This window comes from Poecilia mexicana, unplaced genomic scaffold (assembly GCF_051168715.1).
Source record: "Poecilia mexicana isolate PSO_F unplaced genomic scaffold, ASM5116871v1 scaffold_11, whole genome shotgun sequence".
NCBI classification, from domain to species: domain Eukaryota; kingdom Metazoa; phylum Chordata; class Actinopteri; order Cyprinodontiformes; family Poeciliidae; genus Poecilia; species Poecilia mexicana.
The window spans coordinates 1,085,351-1,104,486 of record NW_028263380.1 but is presented as its reverse complement, the minus strand read 5'-3'; the positions used below and the strand labels follow the sequence as shown (position 1 = coordinate 1,104,486).

General features: G+C 37.8%; 1 protein-coding gene across 1 annotated transcript; it reads right to left on the bottom strand.

Annotated features, from left to right (window-relative positions):
* Positions 1–2,236: 2,236 nt before the first annotated feature.
* Positions 2,237–18,032, bottom strand: LOC106911224 (death-associated protein kinase 2). Its single transcript, XM_014978014.2, has 12 exons — positions 17,850–18,032; positions 14,919–15,014; positions 11,691–11,912; positions 11,479–11,617; positions 11,269–11,398; positions 9,451–9,499; positions 9,233–9,259; positions 6,802–6,954; positions 5,750–5,795; positions 5,558–5,647; positions 4,338–4,424; positions 2,237–2,787 (listed from the first exon to the last, which is right to left on the bottom strand). The coding sequence occupies exons 2-12, from the start codon at positions 14,978–14,980 to the stop codon at positions 2,707–2,709; spliced, it is 1,086 nt and encodes a 361-aa protein (XP_014833500.1). The 5' UTR covers positions 14,981–15,014; positions 17,850–18,032; the 3' UTR covers positions 2,237–2,706.
* Positions 18,033–19,136: the final 1,104 nt, after the last annotated feature.

The following is a 19,136-nucleotide window of genomic DNA, read 5'->3' as shown; positions in this document are numbered from 1 at the left end:
AAAGTGTACTCTACATATATGATACTCATACATAAAGCACATGCATGTTCAATAACATATCTACTTTCATATACAAACATGCATAAACATCTTTTAAAATAAATTGTTTTAATAGTAGATTTTCTTCTGCTTATCCAGAGTCAGGTCGCAGCGTAAGTAAGGAGACCCAGACTTCCCTCTTCCCAGATGCTCTTCTGCTTTCCCCTCCTGAGACACTGGATGGCAAACCACACTGGAATTGAACCCACAACTTCCTGATTACAGTATGACTGCTCCCCCTGCCCATGCTGATGTGGGAGCATGACTGTCGAGGGATTTCATTGAAAAATGTAAATTGTCTAACAAGTTGGGGCCTGAGCAATGCCTCCAGGTTCACCTGGTCCTCCTGCCTCTACAGGACACAAACATTCATGTCGGCACATGCTGAATGCAAACAGGCACACACTGATGTATACTGAAAATCTTGCAGTAGGGGAATATAATTTGAACGTTTCATTCTTGATGCTCTTGACAATCAGAGAGTTGTGCATTTGATTTCAGCTTCCTCTGCTGGCACATAATGGGGTGCTAGGCAAGGCATTTAAATAAGAAATGCAAGTAAAATGATATGTGAATAAGTTTGTTCACAAAATAAGTCAATAAAAACAAGCAGTGCCATCATCTTCCAGCTACTTCCTGTTTTCTCCTTTGTCATTTCCAACAAAGTAGTAACATCCTATTATTGATCATGTGACTTGTGTGATGTGAAAAAAGTGTTTTTTTGCAGTTTTGCTAATTTTGATACAGCAAAAAAACCTGCCTCATCTCATAATCAAAACTTAGCAAAAAACAAGTTAATTAAAAGCTAGCGTGTCTCAATTAAGCAAATTTATTTCGTAATTCCACTTATATAATCGATAGAAATGAAGCTGCAATTTGAAGTTAAATCAGACTAAAATAAAAGTAATTTATTTTTAAAGGTGAGACGGACTCACGTGAACTCAGAGGTGAGGTTTGCACTGCAAAAACAGAAAATCTTACTAAGTATTGTTTTCTAGTTTCTAGTGTAAATACACTTGAAAAAACACTTGATAAAAGACAAAACAAACTTACAAGTAACTTTTCAACCAGAAATAATAAGAGTTCCTACACCCTTGTTCACACCCCTTCAAATAAAGTGTTACCGTTAAATATTTTCCCAAAGGACAACGCCGAGTGTTTTATTGGATTGTCGTCAACGATGGGCTGGAAGGAGAGAAGAGGCAAAGGTCAAGCGGACTGTTTGGCGGTGTTGATTCTGCTGACGTTTCAGCGGATTTGGCATCATAAACCACAGACCTTCTTGTTATGGGCAGTGTACAGGGTTATGTCTTGTCCTACTGCTTCGACTAATAATTCATCAGTAGCTGGTGCTTCACTCCTCTATATTAACATTCTAGACAAATATGTCTAAAATAATGTCTGAAAAAAGTTTAAGTTGTGCAGAGGGAGGTAAATCATACAACTACAGTAGTAGGATGGAATTAGATTGAGTTTTTCATCATCTGTATTTTCTGGTTACTGGTCACCAAAACCACGCAGTAGTTCTTCAAGATGTTCATGGAGATCATGAGATGCTTAGGCAGCCAAGGTGAGTCATCTTTGGGTCTGTGACAGTTCCAGTTCCAGACAGCCTGTCTTGGCAGCTTGGTTGGCCATCATCACTGCCTGTCGGATGCCTCCTCCTCCCATGTGTTTCTTTAGTACTTATCAGTCTACGTAACCACAAACAAATTGAGTTCAGTGTCAATTTGACCTGTTTGTTTCTACTCATTAAAATAATAATTTACACAGTAATCAGATTTTCTATCAAACTCTTACAAGTTGGTGGTCAGTGCCATGTCAGTGCTAAGTTGGTGGTCAGAATATGCAGTTACTGTCTGTGTTATTGACAGGCTGCAGTATTTCTGTGAAAATATTTCTCTGTTGCATTCATCTGCTGCTCTGGCAGCTCAACCATTTCTTTCTCTTCTTGAATTTTTTCCATCTTCTGTCCTTTTAAAAGGAGGAAATCACAACGTTTGGCTTTTGATGTTCCCCCTGCACCCATTTATCTTAAGGAAAATGTATGACTTGATGATACGGCTTGTTGGCCTCAGTGAAAATCACTTTAGGAATGTAATATAGTGTAAACACATTCATACAAGATGAAACCTTTCTTACACAAGTTAAAAAAAAAAGTAATTCAGTCATTTTATGGAATTCCTGGACTCATGAGTAAACCATAAACTTAATTGTTTTTAATGAACAAAACAGACAAGCAGTGCTGGTGGTGCTGTACTGGCAGGTGGAAGTGAAGATCCAGATCACATTGTGTTAAAGGTTGGGTACAACATTAAACTTGTTCTGCTTGCCTCCCACTTACACAGACAAAGAAACACCAAACATTAACAACTTTAAATCTTTCACAAACAATAGTACAAAATGAGTTTGAGCTTCATTGAAGACATACTATAAAGATTTTTAAGGCACATCATATTGACACATATCTTACAAATCCACTGAAATGCATTAAAAAGAAAATACAAAAAAGTGTTTCAGAAACAAAAAGGCTCCGACTTGGATGCCATTAGAACCAGTGAGTCCAGTTCGTTTGGGAGGCCCGATTTACTTGATCAGAGCAACAAAGTGGTTGACCTCAGGAATCCTTTAGATCAACAGGGACTCACAGCAAATGTCTGAACAGTTCTATGAACTGCTGCTGAGCCTGCGGCGCAGCAAAGAGGCAGGCTTGCTCTCTGTTTCCTCTGTGTCACTTTCACATTGTCTCTGCAGAAAAATAATCATTTTATAATATTGTTAGGAACACTGACAGAATATCCAGTTTACAAGCACACATGAAAAGTTTTAGTCCAAAATGATCTCCTTTGTAAAAATTTTTAGATCACTGCATTTTCTGGAATTTTTTGTTGAATGTTTGTTGTGATCCATAGTTTTCTGTCTTTATTTTGGGTATTTTTCTGTGTTTATTGTGATTCTGTTCCCTGTGAGTCTCTGTGATGTCCTGTCCTCCCTGTTTTGATTGATCCCAGCTCTGTCTCGTTCCTGTGATAACCCTCCCAGTGAATACACTGTTGTCTTTGGCTCTTGTCGGGTCCTTGTCTGCTGGCACAGTAGAACTGTGAAGTCCTGTGTTGGCTTTAGCTCGTTGTGTCAGTTATTTGTGAATTCAGTTGCTACTGGTGCTGAGCCTCTGTTTCTGCTCTGCCGTGCTGCCTGAGATCTGGACTGTTTTGAGCTATTCTCTTTGTTAAATTCATCATTTTCTCCTACTACCTGGGTTTCTGCGTCTCTCCTCACCACCAACAACATGACAATGTTGGTTTCTGTCAACTAAAATTAACCAAAAGCCAGTGTAACCAAGCAAAAATCTAGAGAAAACACATAATGGTACAGCTAAAAATCTATATGTATAGTGACCAAAAGGTAATCTAGCCCCAAGCAACACATGACCTTGACCTAGTAAGGCAGCAGAACTGAGATAGCTCTTGTGCTGAGCTGATGTCAGTGTTTGCTCAGCTGACAAGGCTTTAATGTGTTTATTCCTAAACATTTCTAAGCTGACTTGTGTCACTAAAAGCCTGAAAGACCCATTCAGATTTTCTCTCTAACATAATCTTCATTATGATGCTGAAGGAAGATGGTTTTACACTACATGGGTCTGTCCATTGGCCACTCAAGTCACCCAGCCCAAGTCATCGTAGCTCCACCTCAGGGCTTCACTTTGAGTCACACTCAAATGTTTCTCATCATCCAAACATGAGTCAAGAAAATATGAGAGCTTAAATCACAGCTGTCTGTGTGCTACATGGGAACATAATCACACACTATGAAAGTCCAAATTCTGGTTGACTGTAACTGTAGTTTAACATAATGTTATTTAAGTTTTATATCATACATTTTCTAGATTTTTTTAAGTTGAAGGTCAGTTCCTTTCAATTAACATTAAACCAGTATAAATGAGAAAAATCAGCAGAAGCATTGTATTGTAGTTTCTAATAAAATAAAAAGCTTTTTCTTTCTCTTTGACTGAATACATTTACAAATACCAATAGGGGATTAAATAATTATTTCCTCCAAAATTTTTGACACACCTTGAAATATTATGATTTCAAGGTGTGTCTACTAACAAAAACAGTAACAAAAATGTACTGTACTGCATAACAAAAATAAAAAGGGACAAGAAATGAAGTAACCTGTGACAACTTGCTAATGTCACATCACTGGAATTTGATCAGTTTATAGTTTAGAAATTGTCAACAAAGCTGTTATCAGACCGATCAGTGGAATCAAACTTTAGAATAGGTTTTAATTCTCACCTGCAGTGGATCTGGATTGGAGTTGCTCTTACATGGTAGCCTCAGACTGACGAGCCGGTTACACATCAACACCATGTTGTAGGACATCTGAAGAACGGATAGAACTTAGACATAAAGCTTGTTTGAAAATCATGTACAGCATATTGTAAGTTGTATAATATAAGTTGCATTATATTATATAAAGTATTCTAAAAAAAAAAAGAACTGTTTGGTTTGCAAATCAGAAACTTATTCAGCATTAGGTAGGTGGTACTATTGCTTGATAATCAGTGGCAAGGTAATATTTTTAGTTATGCTATGCTTATTGCCCCAGTACGCCTGAACTATGTGAAAATAGCAACTCTCTGGTTGAACCGTTTTACCCAGGATTGCGTGGTTTGCATTAAGTGTGACAATGAACCTTTTATTATTATGCATGTTTTCATTTTATTAGTTTGTCATTAATAAATAGTTTGAGTAGTTAGAGAATGTCTGAAGGAGAGAAGAGTGTTATCAACTGATACTGACTTCATTTCACTTTGCTTGTGTTCCTTCATAAGTGTAAAATCTTCATTGCAGGACTTGGGTGGCATCCATTTTGGAAAACTGGAGAACTTAATACAAAAAATGTCCACCAACCACTTAGCTCTTAGAAGGTAGCTGTAGAGCATCTGACAAAGTTCCAGATAGGAGGTGAAATTAAGAAGTGAAAAAGACAATGCTGCTCAGATGTTTCCCACATGAAATTGTAAGTAACAACCAGTGCTAAGGAAACACTGTTCAGCTGTCACTGTTTCACTGTTCTCCTGCTTACTGCCTGAAACTTTAGCTTAACTGAACACTGTAAAACCACACTGACCCATAACCACACTGCAGAAATGTAGTAGCTCAGCTTAGCCTCGGAAACAAACGGTGCCTTCCTTTTGTTATTGGCCACACCTTTAAATAAATACCCAGAAAACTGTCTTAGTTTTGCTTCCCTCGCATACTTTACAGTGTAGAAACTTTAAAAAAAATTCAGTGTTCATTGGGAGCAGTTCCAGTTTTGGTTCTGTGAGTATTTCAAAAAGAGACTTGGTGATTAGCAGGTACTGTTTATCTGTCATACTGACTGCTAAAAAGCTGAGGTAGAGAGTAGAGCTACCCCTACTTATGCTGTATTCTCTTTACTTTATTGTAGAAAATATTTGGGGGAAAAATCTTTAAAGATTTAACATTTCATCATAGCTCTTCAAACACACCTTCCATTTCCTTTTGGCGTTAAATTTCTTAAAGCTTCTCATATTGATTGAAGATCGGCTCCTTTTGTCCGCCTGTGTGCGAGTGATGGGCTAAAACAGATTAACAACAGATATGTCAATGACTGGGAGCTCCAAAAGTCCTTATTTTAATACAGTAAATATGCTATCTGAGAAAGAAAGAGTTGCTGCAACCTTTATCCATGGATGTACAAGACATTCTTCAGCTGTCATTCTTTCACTGAAACATACAATAGCACAAAATCATGATTAGATAGATAGGTGAAAGGCGTTTCAACAATTGCCCTGATCTCCGCTGTATTAAAATGTGTTATAGCTCTTAAGTGCTGAAATTAATGTAGCAAGTAAATATAGTATATGAATATCAACGTAGGTTGATATTCATATACAATTTCCGAAACTACAGCATCTGGGTGTTGATGTCATTTAATTTGTCTTTTAATGCTTAACCATAGCTCTTCAGAGTGGACTCTGAAGAGCTCAGAGTCCACTCAGCCCTTCAGAGTGGACTGAGCCCTTCAGTCCAATCATTAAAATAACATTCAAATAATTGGAATGAAACACAATTTGGAGCTTTGGGAAAAATGTTCAGTATTTGAACTCTCTTCTTGGTGAAGACATGGTGTTTAAGAAAGTCAAAGAATTTTTTATAGGTCTTAGGCTGGTGGCCATTTAAAGTTTTAAAGCAGTTTCTGTTTGAATGCAGTTAAGAACTCTATTGATATTTTTCTCCCATTTTTTATCCCATGAGTAGAACAAAGAAGTTCAAATTTCTTTGTGCTTCTTTTTGCCCTACTTGTGTAGCAATACTACTTACACTGCTTATCATTATTATTATTATTATTATTATTATTATTATAGCTTATAAACTTGTTACATGTGCATTGTCCATTGTTATCCTCAAATGCAGGTATATGTATTACATTCATTAAAAAATAAAGGTCAAAAACCAACTAAAAGCTGATATGGAGTAATAATGAATGACAAAATTTGAACAGACTGTGTGGTTGAAGAATGAGGTCCAATTTAAAATCATTCAAAACATGGAATCCATCAAACTAATGGGAACAGTTAAATGAACCTTTGAATTTGATTTGTATTAAGGATTTAAAACTAGTGTTGCAGATTATTTACATCATTATTTACATCATTACTAAACTGTTAAAGTTTAGTTTCAATGAAGTTCTATGCATGCACAAGATAGATACTGTACCTATGTTACATACTTGGGAGTTTTTATCAAAAGTTTCATGATGAAATCTTTGGCCATGGAGCTGGTCATGCTGAAGTAATGCTTATTAAACTGATAATTGGTTGCAATGACGTTCTTCAGAGTCTCTTCATCAGTCTCACCTTGAAATGGAGACAAACCACTCAATCTAAGGAGAGAAAGCACAGGATTAGAGAGACTACATTGTGTGCAGATCCCAGTTCATTCATTCAAAGTGTTTCTGCCTGTTCATTTAAGTGGATCTTCTTTGGTCACATGATGTGATTTACAGGACTTGAATCTCAGAGTAAAGATTCGACCAACTTCTTTCTGAAGAAAAACAAGTCAATAACGTAAGATCGGAGTCAGTAAGGTTCATCGTTTTGTCTAATGTCCAGTAAAGGGTACCTGAGCTGGTGTGCATACACATAGTTTTATAAACCTGAACATTTTTTGGCCTACGCCATTTTTGCCTTTTGGGTGCACATACATTTGTTGTATCCTACACAATCCTTAGAAAGACCCCTGATATTGTGAAGATTTACCAGAGTTATCCTTTAGACTTTGGTTGCTTTTTTACTCTGTCATGATTCATATTTTGTTCATTACTCTGATTCTGGTATTTGCATTTTACTAAGTTGTTTATGTTTGTGAGAAATGGTGTTCCATTAGCTCATTGAGTTAGTTCTTTCTTGTGTTCCTTTCTTAGTATATTGGACTACATTTTTATTTTAAGGTTATTCTCTTTTATCGCTTAGTATGGTTCTGTTCACAAAATATCTTGTTGTAGATTCATCAGATCCATTTGATTTGTTAAAACCAGATGGTGTGTTTATGAGTGACTTTCCCTCAGATTCAGAGTTTGGTCCTTCCCCAAAAGTTAAAAGCCAGTCAGTTTAATTTCCTCATCAGATCCTTCCATTGTCCACTTCCTGACCTCACTTCCTGTTGCCTCAGTTGCATATCATTATTGTTCAGTTTGCTTTATGTACCGCTATTGTAATCATGGGACAGCTGTTTTTATGTCTCCACTTGGGCCAACTGCATGTCAGAACTTTTTACTCTTGTTGGGTTCATTACTTGACCATTTTAAGGACTTGTTAACCTTAATTAACTCTGAGCTATAAATCATCGTGACAAACCCAGCCTGACACACCTAAACTTAAGAGATAAATCCGTCATAATCAATGACCCATTTTGATCTCTTTTCCCTTTTTTACATGTTTAAAGGAGAAGCCCGAAAGATTTACTTTCACAACTGTAGCATTACAGTTACATCAAAAGAAATGAAGATATAGGGCAAAAAGTTAAAAGGTGAAGAGGAGGATAAAGATAGAGAAAAGGAAGAACCACAGAGAGTATAGAGGAAATACAAGAATACACCAAAGAAATCTGTTTCTACGCCTGCAGAAAAGATAAAAAGAACAGAGAGTCAAGAAACTGCAGTGACAAACACCACAAGCATTTATGACAGCCAAGTCAGTGGAAAGCACACGGTGGTACTAATTAATGAAAGCTATAACCCAAGAAAGTGTATCTGTGAACACCTGAATCCATACAGCTACTACATGTGTGTGACCAATTTCTTTAAAAACACAAAAGATAACCATTCGACAAAAAGAACATATTTCAGCCCTGATGTGCTACTGGCTAAAACCCTAGCAAACAGAGGATCACCTAAATTTGATGAATCTGTCAGGTCTCACTATTCTGGATTTTTTTCCTGTTTCCTATTTCAAGTACTGATGACCACCCAGAAATGCTGAAAAAAAACAAAAAAAACTTTGAAACACCTTCAAGTACACCTTCAAATATTACAGAAATGTCTGACTATTTACTAAGAATATTTGCAGAATATTGTGTAAATATATTCATTTTTTCTTTTGACTTGATTTGGCAAACTATTCATTTTATTATTTTTTTATTTTGATTTTAATTTGATACCACCCTTCTCAAACGTAGAACTGGATACAACCAGTTAAACTACACAAAGTTAGAGACTCATATCATATAGCTTTCAATACAATTAAAATGCAGATTATTTCTATATAGAAATCAGGTTAATACGTTTCATTAATACATTGTATGTGTTTTTACAATGGAATAGATTTTTTTTTTCATAACAAGATAAAGTTTTTGTAACCCACGACTTTTTAACTTCACATTGTGGCCCTTGTTGGAAAAGGTTCAAACACCTCTGCCTTATGCATTTTCTACTGTCCAGCTACTATTGAGTAAAGGCCAAGTGCCACTGAGGTCTTTAAAAAAATAAAGACCAAGCCCTATATAAGCCAGGAATTAAAATTCAATCTAATGATATGGAGACATCAACAGACAACAGCATAATCTCTGATCAGATTGAAGTAAGTTCTCACAGTGTGCCCTGTGCCATGAAAAGAGGATGGAATACAAGTAGCAAGTGAGTTGATAAAATAATATCAACTCACAGTATATAGGTAATTACTCCAATGCTCCTAAAGAGAAGAGAAACACAACATGCAGTCAATGGTTTGGAATTCAGTTACTTCACAGCAATAGTAGTAGTAAAGCAGTTTGGCTAAACCTTCTCAAAACTGTATTTCAAATGTAACAAAGATCCAGGTTTACACAAGCAGAAGGTCTGGTCTGATCATGTTTAAAAGGTCATTCAGTGTCAAATTCTTACCACATGTCTGCTGCTGTGCTGAGAGGCTCGTTGCTGATCATCTCAGGCGCTAAAACATAAACAGAAATCTCAGTTAAAATGGTGAACAATAAAGTCTGAAAACAAATATTTATGCATCAAGAAGACTGAAAGACCTCATGTGTTCAAGAAACCTTTTGTGGAGAGTTTTAATTATGATAGACTTATTTGATTCTTCTTTTGTTGTGCTTGTTTCTTCTTTCTTGTGATTTATTGTAGCCTGGTGGTAAGATTAATGGTCCACTCTGGTGGACAATAAAGATCCACCCTATTCCATGCTTTATTTTCTCAATCTATTAGAGGTGGCGCAAAAAGGGGGTGTGCAGGCCCATGCAATGCATAAGGGCGCAGCACCAGAGGGGGCGTCAAAACTCCGTCTGTAGGGGGCAGCGCGCCGATTATGTTTTCCCATACACTTCAGCCTTATGCTCCTTCACCTCGCGCACAAGACGAGGTAAATGTAGCGAGTTTTACCCTTCACGTAACTTCGTGGGAGGAGGGGGGAAGGAGCGAGCGTATGTTTTCCACGCTCCTTCAACCTTCCTTCAGGGGAGAGGGGGATAGGGGGTGCCGATTTATGTTTTCGCATCCACCTGAATAATGTTGTCTATTAGTATGATAGTTATCTGGTTTTCCTGCTGCTCCAGTGCAGAGTGCTCTGTGCTCCCTTGCAAGTTGCAGCTTGTACATGTTATACAAGCACTTAAATGTGTGGTTTCTTCTTTTTTTCAGTGTGTATGTCTAGAAATACTGCTGCATGCTGTTTTCTAAAGCAAAAACAAGAAAAGAAAAAGTAATAAACTGATGCTGTGAAGCTCAGTCAGAAGCTTGGGGCTGAAAAACAACTGGATTAATTCCAACTGTAATAAATTGGTCTTCAAATTGAGTTTTACTGTTCTAAATAGAGCTGAAGTAAAATGGGTTTATGTGATCAAATTAAGGGAATAAATGTGATTAAATGTAATTAATTGTTTCATGTGTCTGGATGTGGATTTTCTGCGCTTTTATTTAATACGGTTACAATTTGTACAATTTTACATAATATCCCAAACTGATGTTATTAAACATAATGGAATAAATTAAAGTATACAACAAATAGTAGGAAACAAAAAATAATTTCAGAAATCAAATACTGGGCCAAAAGCAATACTTCATGTCTTTCATAAAAATAGCTAAACCAGTGATACAACTGGTGTGCTATTTGCAGACTATACTTGTACTTGTATAGCGCTTCATTTAGTCCAGAGATACTTCACACTACATTCAGTCATCCATCTATTCACATGCTCATGATGGTAAGCTACACTGTAGGCACAGCTGTTGTGGGGCCTCTGATCAAACCCAAAGCAGGGTTCCCCCAGAGTATTAAAAGCCTGCCGGGCCGCCCAGACTGCATGTGTCTCTCCTGCGTTCAGCATTTCGTCAGCAGAGCAGAATCATTCCTGACAGAGGGTTTATAGTTCATGCATAGACCAGGCAGAGAGCTGAGAGCGCACCAATCACACTTCTGATTGGTCGTCTAGTTCGCTGTCACGGCTACAGCTCTAAAGTTTGCTTTTCACTCAAACTGGACGATTTAGGTGTTCTTAGAGACAGTCTGAAAGAGGCGAGGTTGCCATGCACCGGCACTACCTGTTGGGCCCTCTGACCACCACCAGTAGGCAAGGTGGATAATGTGTCTTGCAAAAGGACACAATGCCAGAGGTCGACAGAGTAGAAATTGAAAAGAGCTGAACTCCTCCCACCATTACCACCATCATGTAATCATCATTGCATAAAATATTTTTTTATTGTCCTTACCAATGTACTGGGGAGTGCCACTTGTGCTTCTGTACTCCTCTCCTTGGCAAAAATGGTGAGCCAAGCCAAAGTCAATGAGCTTAATGTTGGGGTGCGGGGAACCTTTGTCCGACAACATGATGTTTTCAGGCTAAATTTGGAGTAGAACACATTTTTGTTATTTGACATTGTAGTGAAAAGTGGTTTTTCAAAATGCCATGTTGATGTTACCTTTAAGTCGAAATGGGCAATGTTGTTCTTGTGCATGAACTTCAGTCCTTCCAGGATTTGCTTTAGAAACTCAATGGCCTCACATTCCAATAGGTTCTCCTTCTCAGCAATGAAGTCAAACAACTCTCCTCCACTAACACTTAAAATATTAAACAGAAGACTGTTACAATGTATATATTAAACTTTTAAACAAATTACAGAAAAACACTTACAGCTCCAGGATGAGCACCACCTCTGATCGACTCTCAAAGACGTCTTTGAGGGCCACAATATTTGGGTGGTGTAATATCTGTAGTATCTCCACCTCTCGCTCCACACTGGTCCTGTCCAGACCCAGACGGCTGCAGGCTGTTTTTCGAATCTTTAGGAACTTGCCAGCCCAGTGAGTCCTTGATGTCCTCTCACAGACTTTTCGAACCTGACCAAAGTGCCCACTAAATGGGCCAAGAATACATTTAACAATACAATCATAAAGACCCTATCTACAGGTTATGGATTCAAGGCAGCTTTGACAGTTCTAATACAATCTATTGTGCTGTGAAAGAAAATCACTTAGCTCATATTATGTTGTATTGCATTTTAAATCTACCTGCTGATGTTATACCTGCAGTGATCAACTGAATATGAATGTGGCTGAACTGCAGCAGGATGCTAAAGCTTTCCCATACTTCACCCAAAACCCAATAAACATTTTACATTACATACATCACTCCCAAACGTTGGTGATTGGGTAAACTTTCAAACTTCAACAGATTCCTTTCCTCCAGGAAGCAATCATTTCTCAATAGACAAGAGTCTAGATCTTCTATGTACAGTAAAGTAGGATAAGGACTGGTATAAACCTATAAAGGCAGACACATAAATTATCTGTGATTGGACAATAACTTAAAGGACTGAGAAAGAAAATTTCTGGTCTTCTGAAATATATGATGATGAAAATGGTTTACCTGGGAAGGTAAACAATTGATTTTAGAGTTATAAATGAATTAAGAGATTGGTGGTGCTCATTTATCAAGTAGACCACCAATCTCATTGAAAAATTGTTATTGCATAATTACTGGATTATTCCAGTAATTAATGTATGTATATATATATATATATATATATATATATATATATATATATATATATATATATATTTTTTTTTTTTTTTTTTTTTTTTTTTATAATTTTTCAGTATGATAAATTCATGTCTTTATAAATGCCACAAAACCAGCTACTTGTTCCTGTTACCACATTATTTATGAGTTTAAGGTTCATGGAACTATACCCAAACTTTTGGTATCTTAAAAAAAAGGGGAAATGTAACTGTTCAACCCTACCCATACCGTTACCCTACCCTACTCCTAACCCTAACATCTTTCCATTCTGGGCTTTGTGGAAGAATACCAAGAATGGATTCTATTTTGACTGAAAAACACAGAAAGACCAGACTTTAACAGACCAAAGATGAATGCTGACATGCTCCAGTTTCTAGGAGAATGTCCTTTGAGATAAAACTGAAGCCTTTAGGAAAGTTGCATATAGAAGGAAAAAGGAGTCTAGCTCCAGGAAGCAATAATTTCCTGGAACAAAACAAAACAATTGTTTGGATTGTTTAGAAAATCAAAACAATCTCAAATGAAACATACAGTCAAGTGTCAGAAAGCTCAGTTTTGTTAACAGGTTAATGGGTCCTTCAACGTGGTAATAGACCAAAGCATACATCTAGAGCAAGGGTGGGAACTCCAGTCCTGGCCATCAAGGACCAGGACTGCCCTGATCTAAAAACACTCAATAAGATCTCCTCAGATGGCCTGCCATGAGCCATAACTGTCCTATTTGAACATTGATGAGAACATTTTTAACAAGTAGAGTGGAAATCTGCCCTTTTAAATTTGAAGTAGGTTGGGTCATTTCCTTGAAAAGAGTGGACCAAACTACCTGGGCACCAATGCAGACTCTCTTTGGGAAGTTCATAGATCAGCTGTTGGCAGTAGCAACGGCCAGTGGGTTCATCCCTTGGCAGCACTTAGAAACCTGTCAGTCTGCCTTGTGTGGCTCCATCCAGTCAATATGAGTGTAAATATGACTAAGGCCAGATTTGTTTGTCCTACAGTATCTAAGAGTTTAATCTATTAGGTTTCTTCTCTGTTTATCAGCTGCTGTTTTTTGTGAGTGAGCACAACCCAGCTAAGAGAGCTTGGTTTGTAACTTGGTTTGTAACTTGATTCTATGGTTTTGATAAGAATCAAAACCATAGAAATACTAAGTTAGCATGAGCCAGAACTCCTGAAGAATTACAGAAGTGAGATGTGAGTTTATTTTAGATTTTGTAACTGTAGTGCTTTCAAAGTCAAATCAAACTCAAGTTTACTCCTTTTTTCTGCATATTTATATTGAATTTCTGCTCAAACACACGACATTGCAAGAAAGGCAATTTACCACTAAATTGCACCAGCCTGTTCATTTCACATTCTTTAAACCAGAGGTTCCCAAACTGTGTCCTCTGTCACTTTTAACAGCAGTTAAAACTGTTTAATCCGTTGTTAACGTGTCATAACCTGTTTTTCCGAGCCGTGTTTAAACGCAACATGAGCGCTACAAAGCTTGCGCTGGGTTTACACCTGTGAAGGAGACCTGCTACTGCTGTACAGCGCTACGCAGGTGTTGTTAGAATCATGGCAGCAAACCAGCAAAACGCAAAGAACTTTTAACAGTTTTCCCCCAAACTAACCCACTGAGTTGAGTGAAGCTGTTGGATGAAGGTAAAGTTAGCTAAAGGATGACTAGCTAGCTAAAATCAATACAGCACCTTAAGCTTAACAAGTAGCCTGTAGGCTACCGATGTTGTTGTCTATGTCCAGCTAGGTACATTCATTTTGCCCCCCAAAAAGTTAGAGACAGGGAGTCTCTAAGAATCCTCTTCTCCCCCCACTACCCCCCCCCCACACACACACACATGTTTGTTTTGCTATCATTGTGGGGACTTTCCATTGACTTCCATTCATTTCTACAGCCTAAACCTTACCTTTACCCTTTTCCTAACCCTATCCATCACATACCTAACCCTAACCCTAACCAAAACTCAATTCATACCTTAGCCCTAACCCTGACCCAAAAACAGGGTTTCCCCTCGTGGGGACCAGGCTCCGGTCCCCACGAGGAGCGATTGGTCCCCACAACGTAGTATATGTCTGGAAAATCGTCCCCACAAGGTATTACAAACAAACGCGCGCACACGCACGCGTCGTTCAGCTAGACAGCTATTTGTAATCCATAGGGGAGGCCCAGGAGAAAAAGTTTGGGAACCACTGCTTTAAACCAATCTCTAAAGGTCCAGATGCACATTAATACTAATACTAATATTAATACTAATACTTGATGCACATTGATACATACTGATTGCTTGTCAGCAAATCTCCCAAATATTAAAACACACACAGTGTGTATAACATTACCTCCCCAAAACTTCCTCAATCTCATAGAAGTCTTCCACATTCTCAGGCTTGAACAGGGCCATGTTGATTTGCTTTCACATGTATCTTCTTTGTCCACTGCAGAAAGTAAAACAGTCCATTTTAGATTTGTAGTGATCCATGTTACACAAAATATTATGTTGTTCACTAAATCATGCAATTTTAAACTAAATTAAATTGTGTCAACTCCACAATTTACGCCATGACCTATAAATCAGCCAGCCTCAGCCCCAATTTAATTAATTTTGGAAGATCATTGACATTTGATGCCGATCTTATCCACCGATCTTAAAAAAAGTCTAAAAATCAACCAGTGTCCTCTTCTCTGCTGTGAGAGAGGTTTGACTGACATACTGGCCCACCAAGTCAAGTCAGGTTTATTTGTCCAGCACATTTCAGCAACAAGAAACAACAAAGTGCTTTACACCATAAAAACACAAAAATACAAAGTCATAGAGCACAGAAGGATTACAATTTGTCAAGTGCCATCATTACACATCGGAATGTTTATTAATGTTTAATTCATAATGTTTCAAATGCAGATGGGGGCTGCACAGTGGTGCAGTTGGTAGAGCTGTTACCTTGCAGCAAGAAGGTTCTGGGTTCAATTCCCAGCCTGGGGCCTTTCTGCATGTTCTCCCTGTGCATGCATGGGTTCTCTCTGGGTACTCCGGCTTCTCTAAATTGTCCCTAAGTGTGTGTGTGTGCATGGTTGTTTGTCCTGTCTGTCTCTGTATTGCCCTGCGACAGCTGATGAGCTTTCTGCTCCGTAGTACACTAAGCATCCACCAGCAGTGTGCTACTGATTGCTATCAGCTACTGATCTTAGGCAAGATTTTGTTCACTCAACCAACTCCCTACATGTCGACATGTTAGAGAAGTGCAGTTGAAGGCCAGGTAGCAATGGTGGATCAACAGTTGGGGGAGCAAAGTACAGAGACCGTATCAGAAACCCAAGAAGAGGTATATAATGAAGACACAGTAATGGAGGCTTAAAGGAGGAGCAAGTTGGAGAGTCTGAGGAGGAAACCCCAGGAGAGGAGCTCATGAAAGCTATGAAACTGCAATGTTGTACTAATGTTGTATGTAAAATGTAGACTGGGGAAAACAATATTTTCCGCACTTCCTGTGTTGAAATATTTGTACAGTTGCTAGTACTGTATGTTAAATGTAGATGGTAAAAAAGAAAATTGTATTTGTTGCACTCATTTTGAATTGAAATATTTGTGCAGTTGAATAATAACATGGAAGTGGCTGTTTTCTCTCATTTAATAAATTCATATAACATGCAAACATGACATCAACTAGAGTCTATTTTTAATTAAACAATTTTTTTTTGTATTTATTTGCATTTTTAAAAAATCCAAAAATATTTCAACATATCATCCAGGAAATACATTTCTGGGATTTAGGGCGAGGTCATGTTTCATATGACCTAATAACAATATCAGATTATTTAATATTTTGTTTTAGTGGCAATGAATGACTCTCTGATAAGAAGTCCGTAGACATCCCCAGTGAACATCCAGGGTTTGGACACTGACATTGTGGCAGAGCTTCAGTACCTCAACAAAAAACTGGACAGGTCCTCCAGCACAAAATCTTTGTACAGGAAGTACAGGAAGAGCCTCCATCTTCTGAAGAGACTCAGGTCTCAGTGTGTTCAAGAAACTGTTAAAAATATCTGACACTGTAGTGGCATCTCAAGTGTTTTATGCTGCGGTTTGCTGGGGGTGTGGTAACACCAAGAGGGACAGAAAGAGTCAGTGAGGAAAGCCAGTTCTGTCTTAGCTAATTTATATCCTCTGCACAAGAGCAGGCAGTAAGAGGCACTAGTGGTGCAAATTGTAATGAACTGTACAACCATGAAGCTGAGGAATGGCAGAATACCAACTAGGATTTAGTTTTCATTTTTGTTGTTTAAATAATGGTCTTCTAATTGTTTCATGAACCAAGCGTCTGAAGATTCGTGCCCGTGTCCTCTATTATGTTGTCTATAGCTTTCGAAAAATACAAAGAAAGTCATGCCAAAAAAGGAATTGCAGTAAGAAAGTACTTCCTCATTAGGTGAGTTAGGTCAGCAAACACTGAGCTGTATTTCCCTTTTTCCCTAATGATCTGAGTGAGGTAAGGGATGGTTCAGTCACACAGAATTTATGATAATTTATTATTGTCCTTTAAAATTTGTACTTCAACAGTTGTGTTTTTGATTTCAAGTCAGGGGCCTAAGAATTATATTTGTTCTATAATTTGAAGTACAGGACAATATAAATACCTTCATTATTTTCAGCTGTACAAACAACTGTCCAGTAATGTGGAGTTTTTAATTTTTGTCAGTTTTCTGTATTCTAAAAAAGCCAGCTGCCTTTGTACCATGTGTAAGTTTTTAAGGCAACATTTTTCAAAAACACTTATTCAATAAGAAATGAGAACAAGTCATATTCTATAACTAGGACAAAACTTGCCATTGTCTCCTGGAACTTGGAATCCCCCCAATAAAGTCCAGCTGATCACGAAAAAAGTTGCAGGCCAACTGGACCCAGTGGACCCAGGTCCAAACAAATGGAAGTCAGAACCATAACTATTGTATTTTCTACAGTAAATTATCTTAATGGTGAAAAAATTGATTGCTCAATAAAACACATACAACTTGGATGGCAACCAATTTACCCTTAAATGTTTATTAGAAGAGTAGTCATAATGTTTTGTTTTTTTAACTCAACATGTTATGTGCCTCCGTCCCCATTTCAAACCCTCTGAGTGTTTTCCCACCCTACCCGCCGTGGAATGTCAGAACATTAATGTGAGAAATAGGAGCAGTTTTGTTCCTCCGTTTAAAACAGGCCGTAGGCAACATCGCAGGATCTAAATGTATGATGAATAAAACAAATGAATATTGATAATAGTACTCACAGTCTCAGCCCCCGGTTTGTTCCTGCTCCAATGTTCCGCTGAAAGGACTACGATCCGATGTATGATGGGAAGTTCCCACCCAGCGGTGCGGCGGAGCTTGGTGATGGTCCCGAACCGGAGCGGAGCTGCGAGCTGACTGCAGGGTGCAAGAGGAATGCGGAAAACGACACTCTTCTTTTCGGCTTTAGTGGCTCTTCATAAACGACGCGCTGCTGCATTAGCTCCACCAGTTGGTAGTAAAGGGCTGCGGATCCAGAAAATCCTGTTAGAGAAAACCGTCTATATAAGTTTTCCTTTAGTGACATGTTTATGTTACCTTCAAATATAAATTCCTCGTTTCTTACATAAACAGAATCTCACACAGAGAGTTAGAAAAAAAATCTACCTATCAATTCATTCAGTGGATAAAAATATGAGCAAATACTTGCGTTCAAGAAAATTCCCTACTGCTAAAAATCTGTCAGTCCTCCCCGTGTCACAACCCGCACCCGGCCTCCGCTTGAAGGACAACACTCAGTCTTTGTAAGGTTTCGCAACACTCCACTTTGCTATCTATCTATCTATCTATCTATCTATCTATCTATCTATCTATCTATCTATCTATCTATCTATCTATCTATCTATCTATCTATCTATCTATCTATCTATCTATCTGTTATAGATATTCTAACAAGAGAGAAAATCATAAATAAATCTAAACAAACTACAGAGCAACGGTGAACAGTTCAAAGAACAGTTAATGTTTATAAAATTAAACAAAGTTGAAATGCATAACATTCAGTTTTTCTCAGTCGCCTTGCCTTGTTGCATTTCTCAAATCATTCTGCTAAACAGTGAGCCTGTCTCAAAACAACTTGTACAAACATCAGTCTATTAAATCCTACTTAACTGTATCTGTGAACCTCTGAATGAGAAGTCCTTGTTTCATTGCGTGTGGGCGAGGCAATCAAATTGGTTAGTCATGTTTTCAGTGGAACAGTATAGTCTTAGTGTAGTTTTGAGGGATGATAAAACATTACTTATTTTGATGACAAGTATGAGTTGTAATTGTGGGAGATCGGTGCTGGTCCCGAGCCGGAGCGAAGATTCACATTTATAATTTTACTGTAAGTTGATGACAGACCATGTCAAAAATAAAAAGATAGCACTACAGAGCACAAATAAAAATTAAAATAGAAATAGAAATAGGGACATGAGACAGTCTCCTGAACATTCAGTGCTGTAGGAATTACAGTGCCTATACTTTCCTTCTCCATGCTGAGAAAAATTCCTCAATAAGGTTGAAGA

Excerpts from the sequence above, each read along its gene's own strand:
- LOC106911224 (XM_014978014.2), bottom strand. The coding sequence starts at position 14,980 with ATGGCCCTGTTCAAGCCTGAGAATGTGGAAGACTTCTATGAGATTGAG. Across the intron at positions 11,618-11,690 it reads GTGGTGCTCATCCTGGAGCT|TGTTAGTGGAGGAGAGTTGT; the intron begins GTAAGTGTTTTT and ends TAATATTTTAAG. Across the intron at positions 2,788-4,337 it reads CCAATCCAGATCCACTGCAG|AGACAATGTGAAAGTGACAC; the intron begins GTGAGAATTAAA and ends ATTTTTCTGCAG.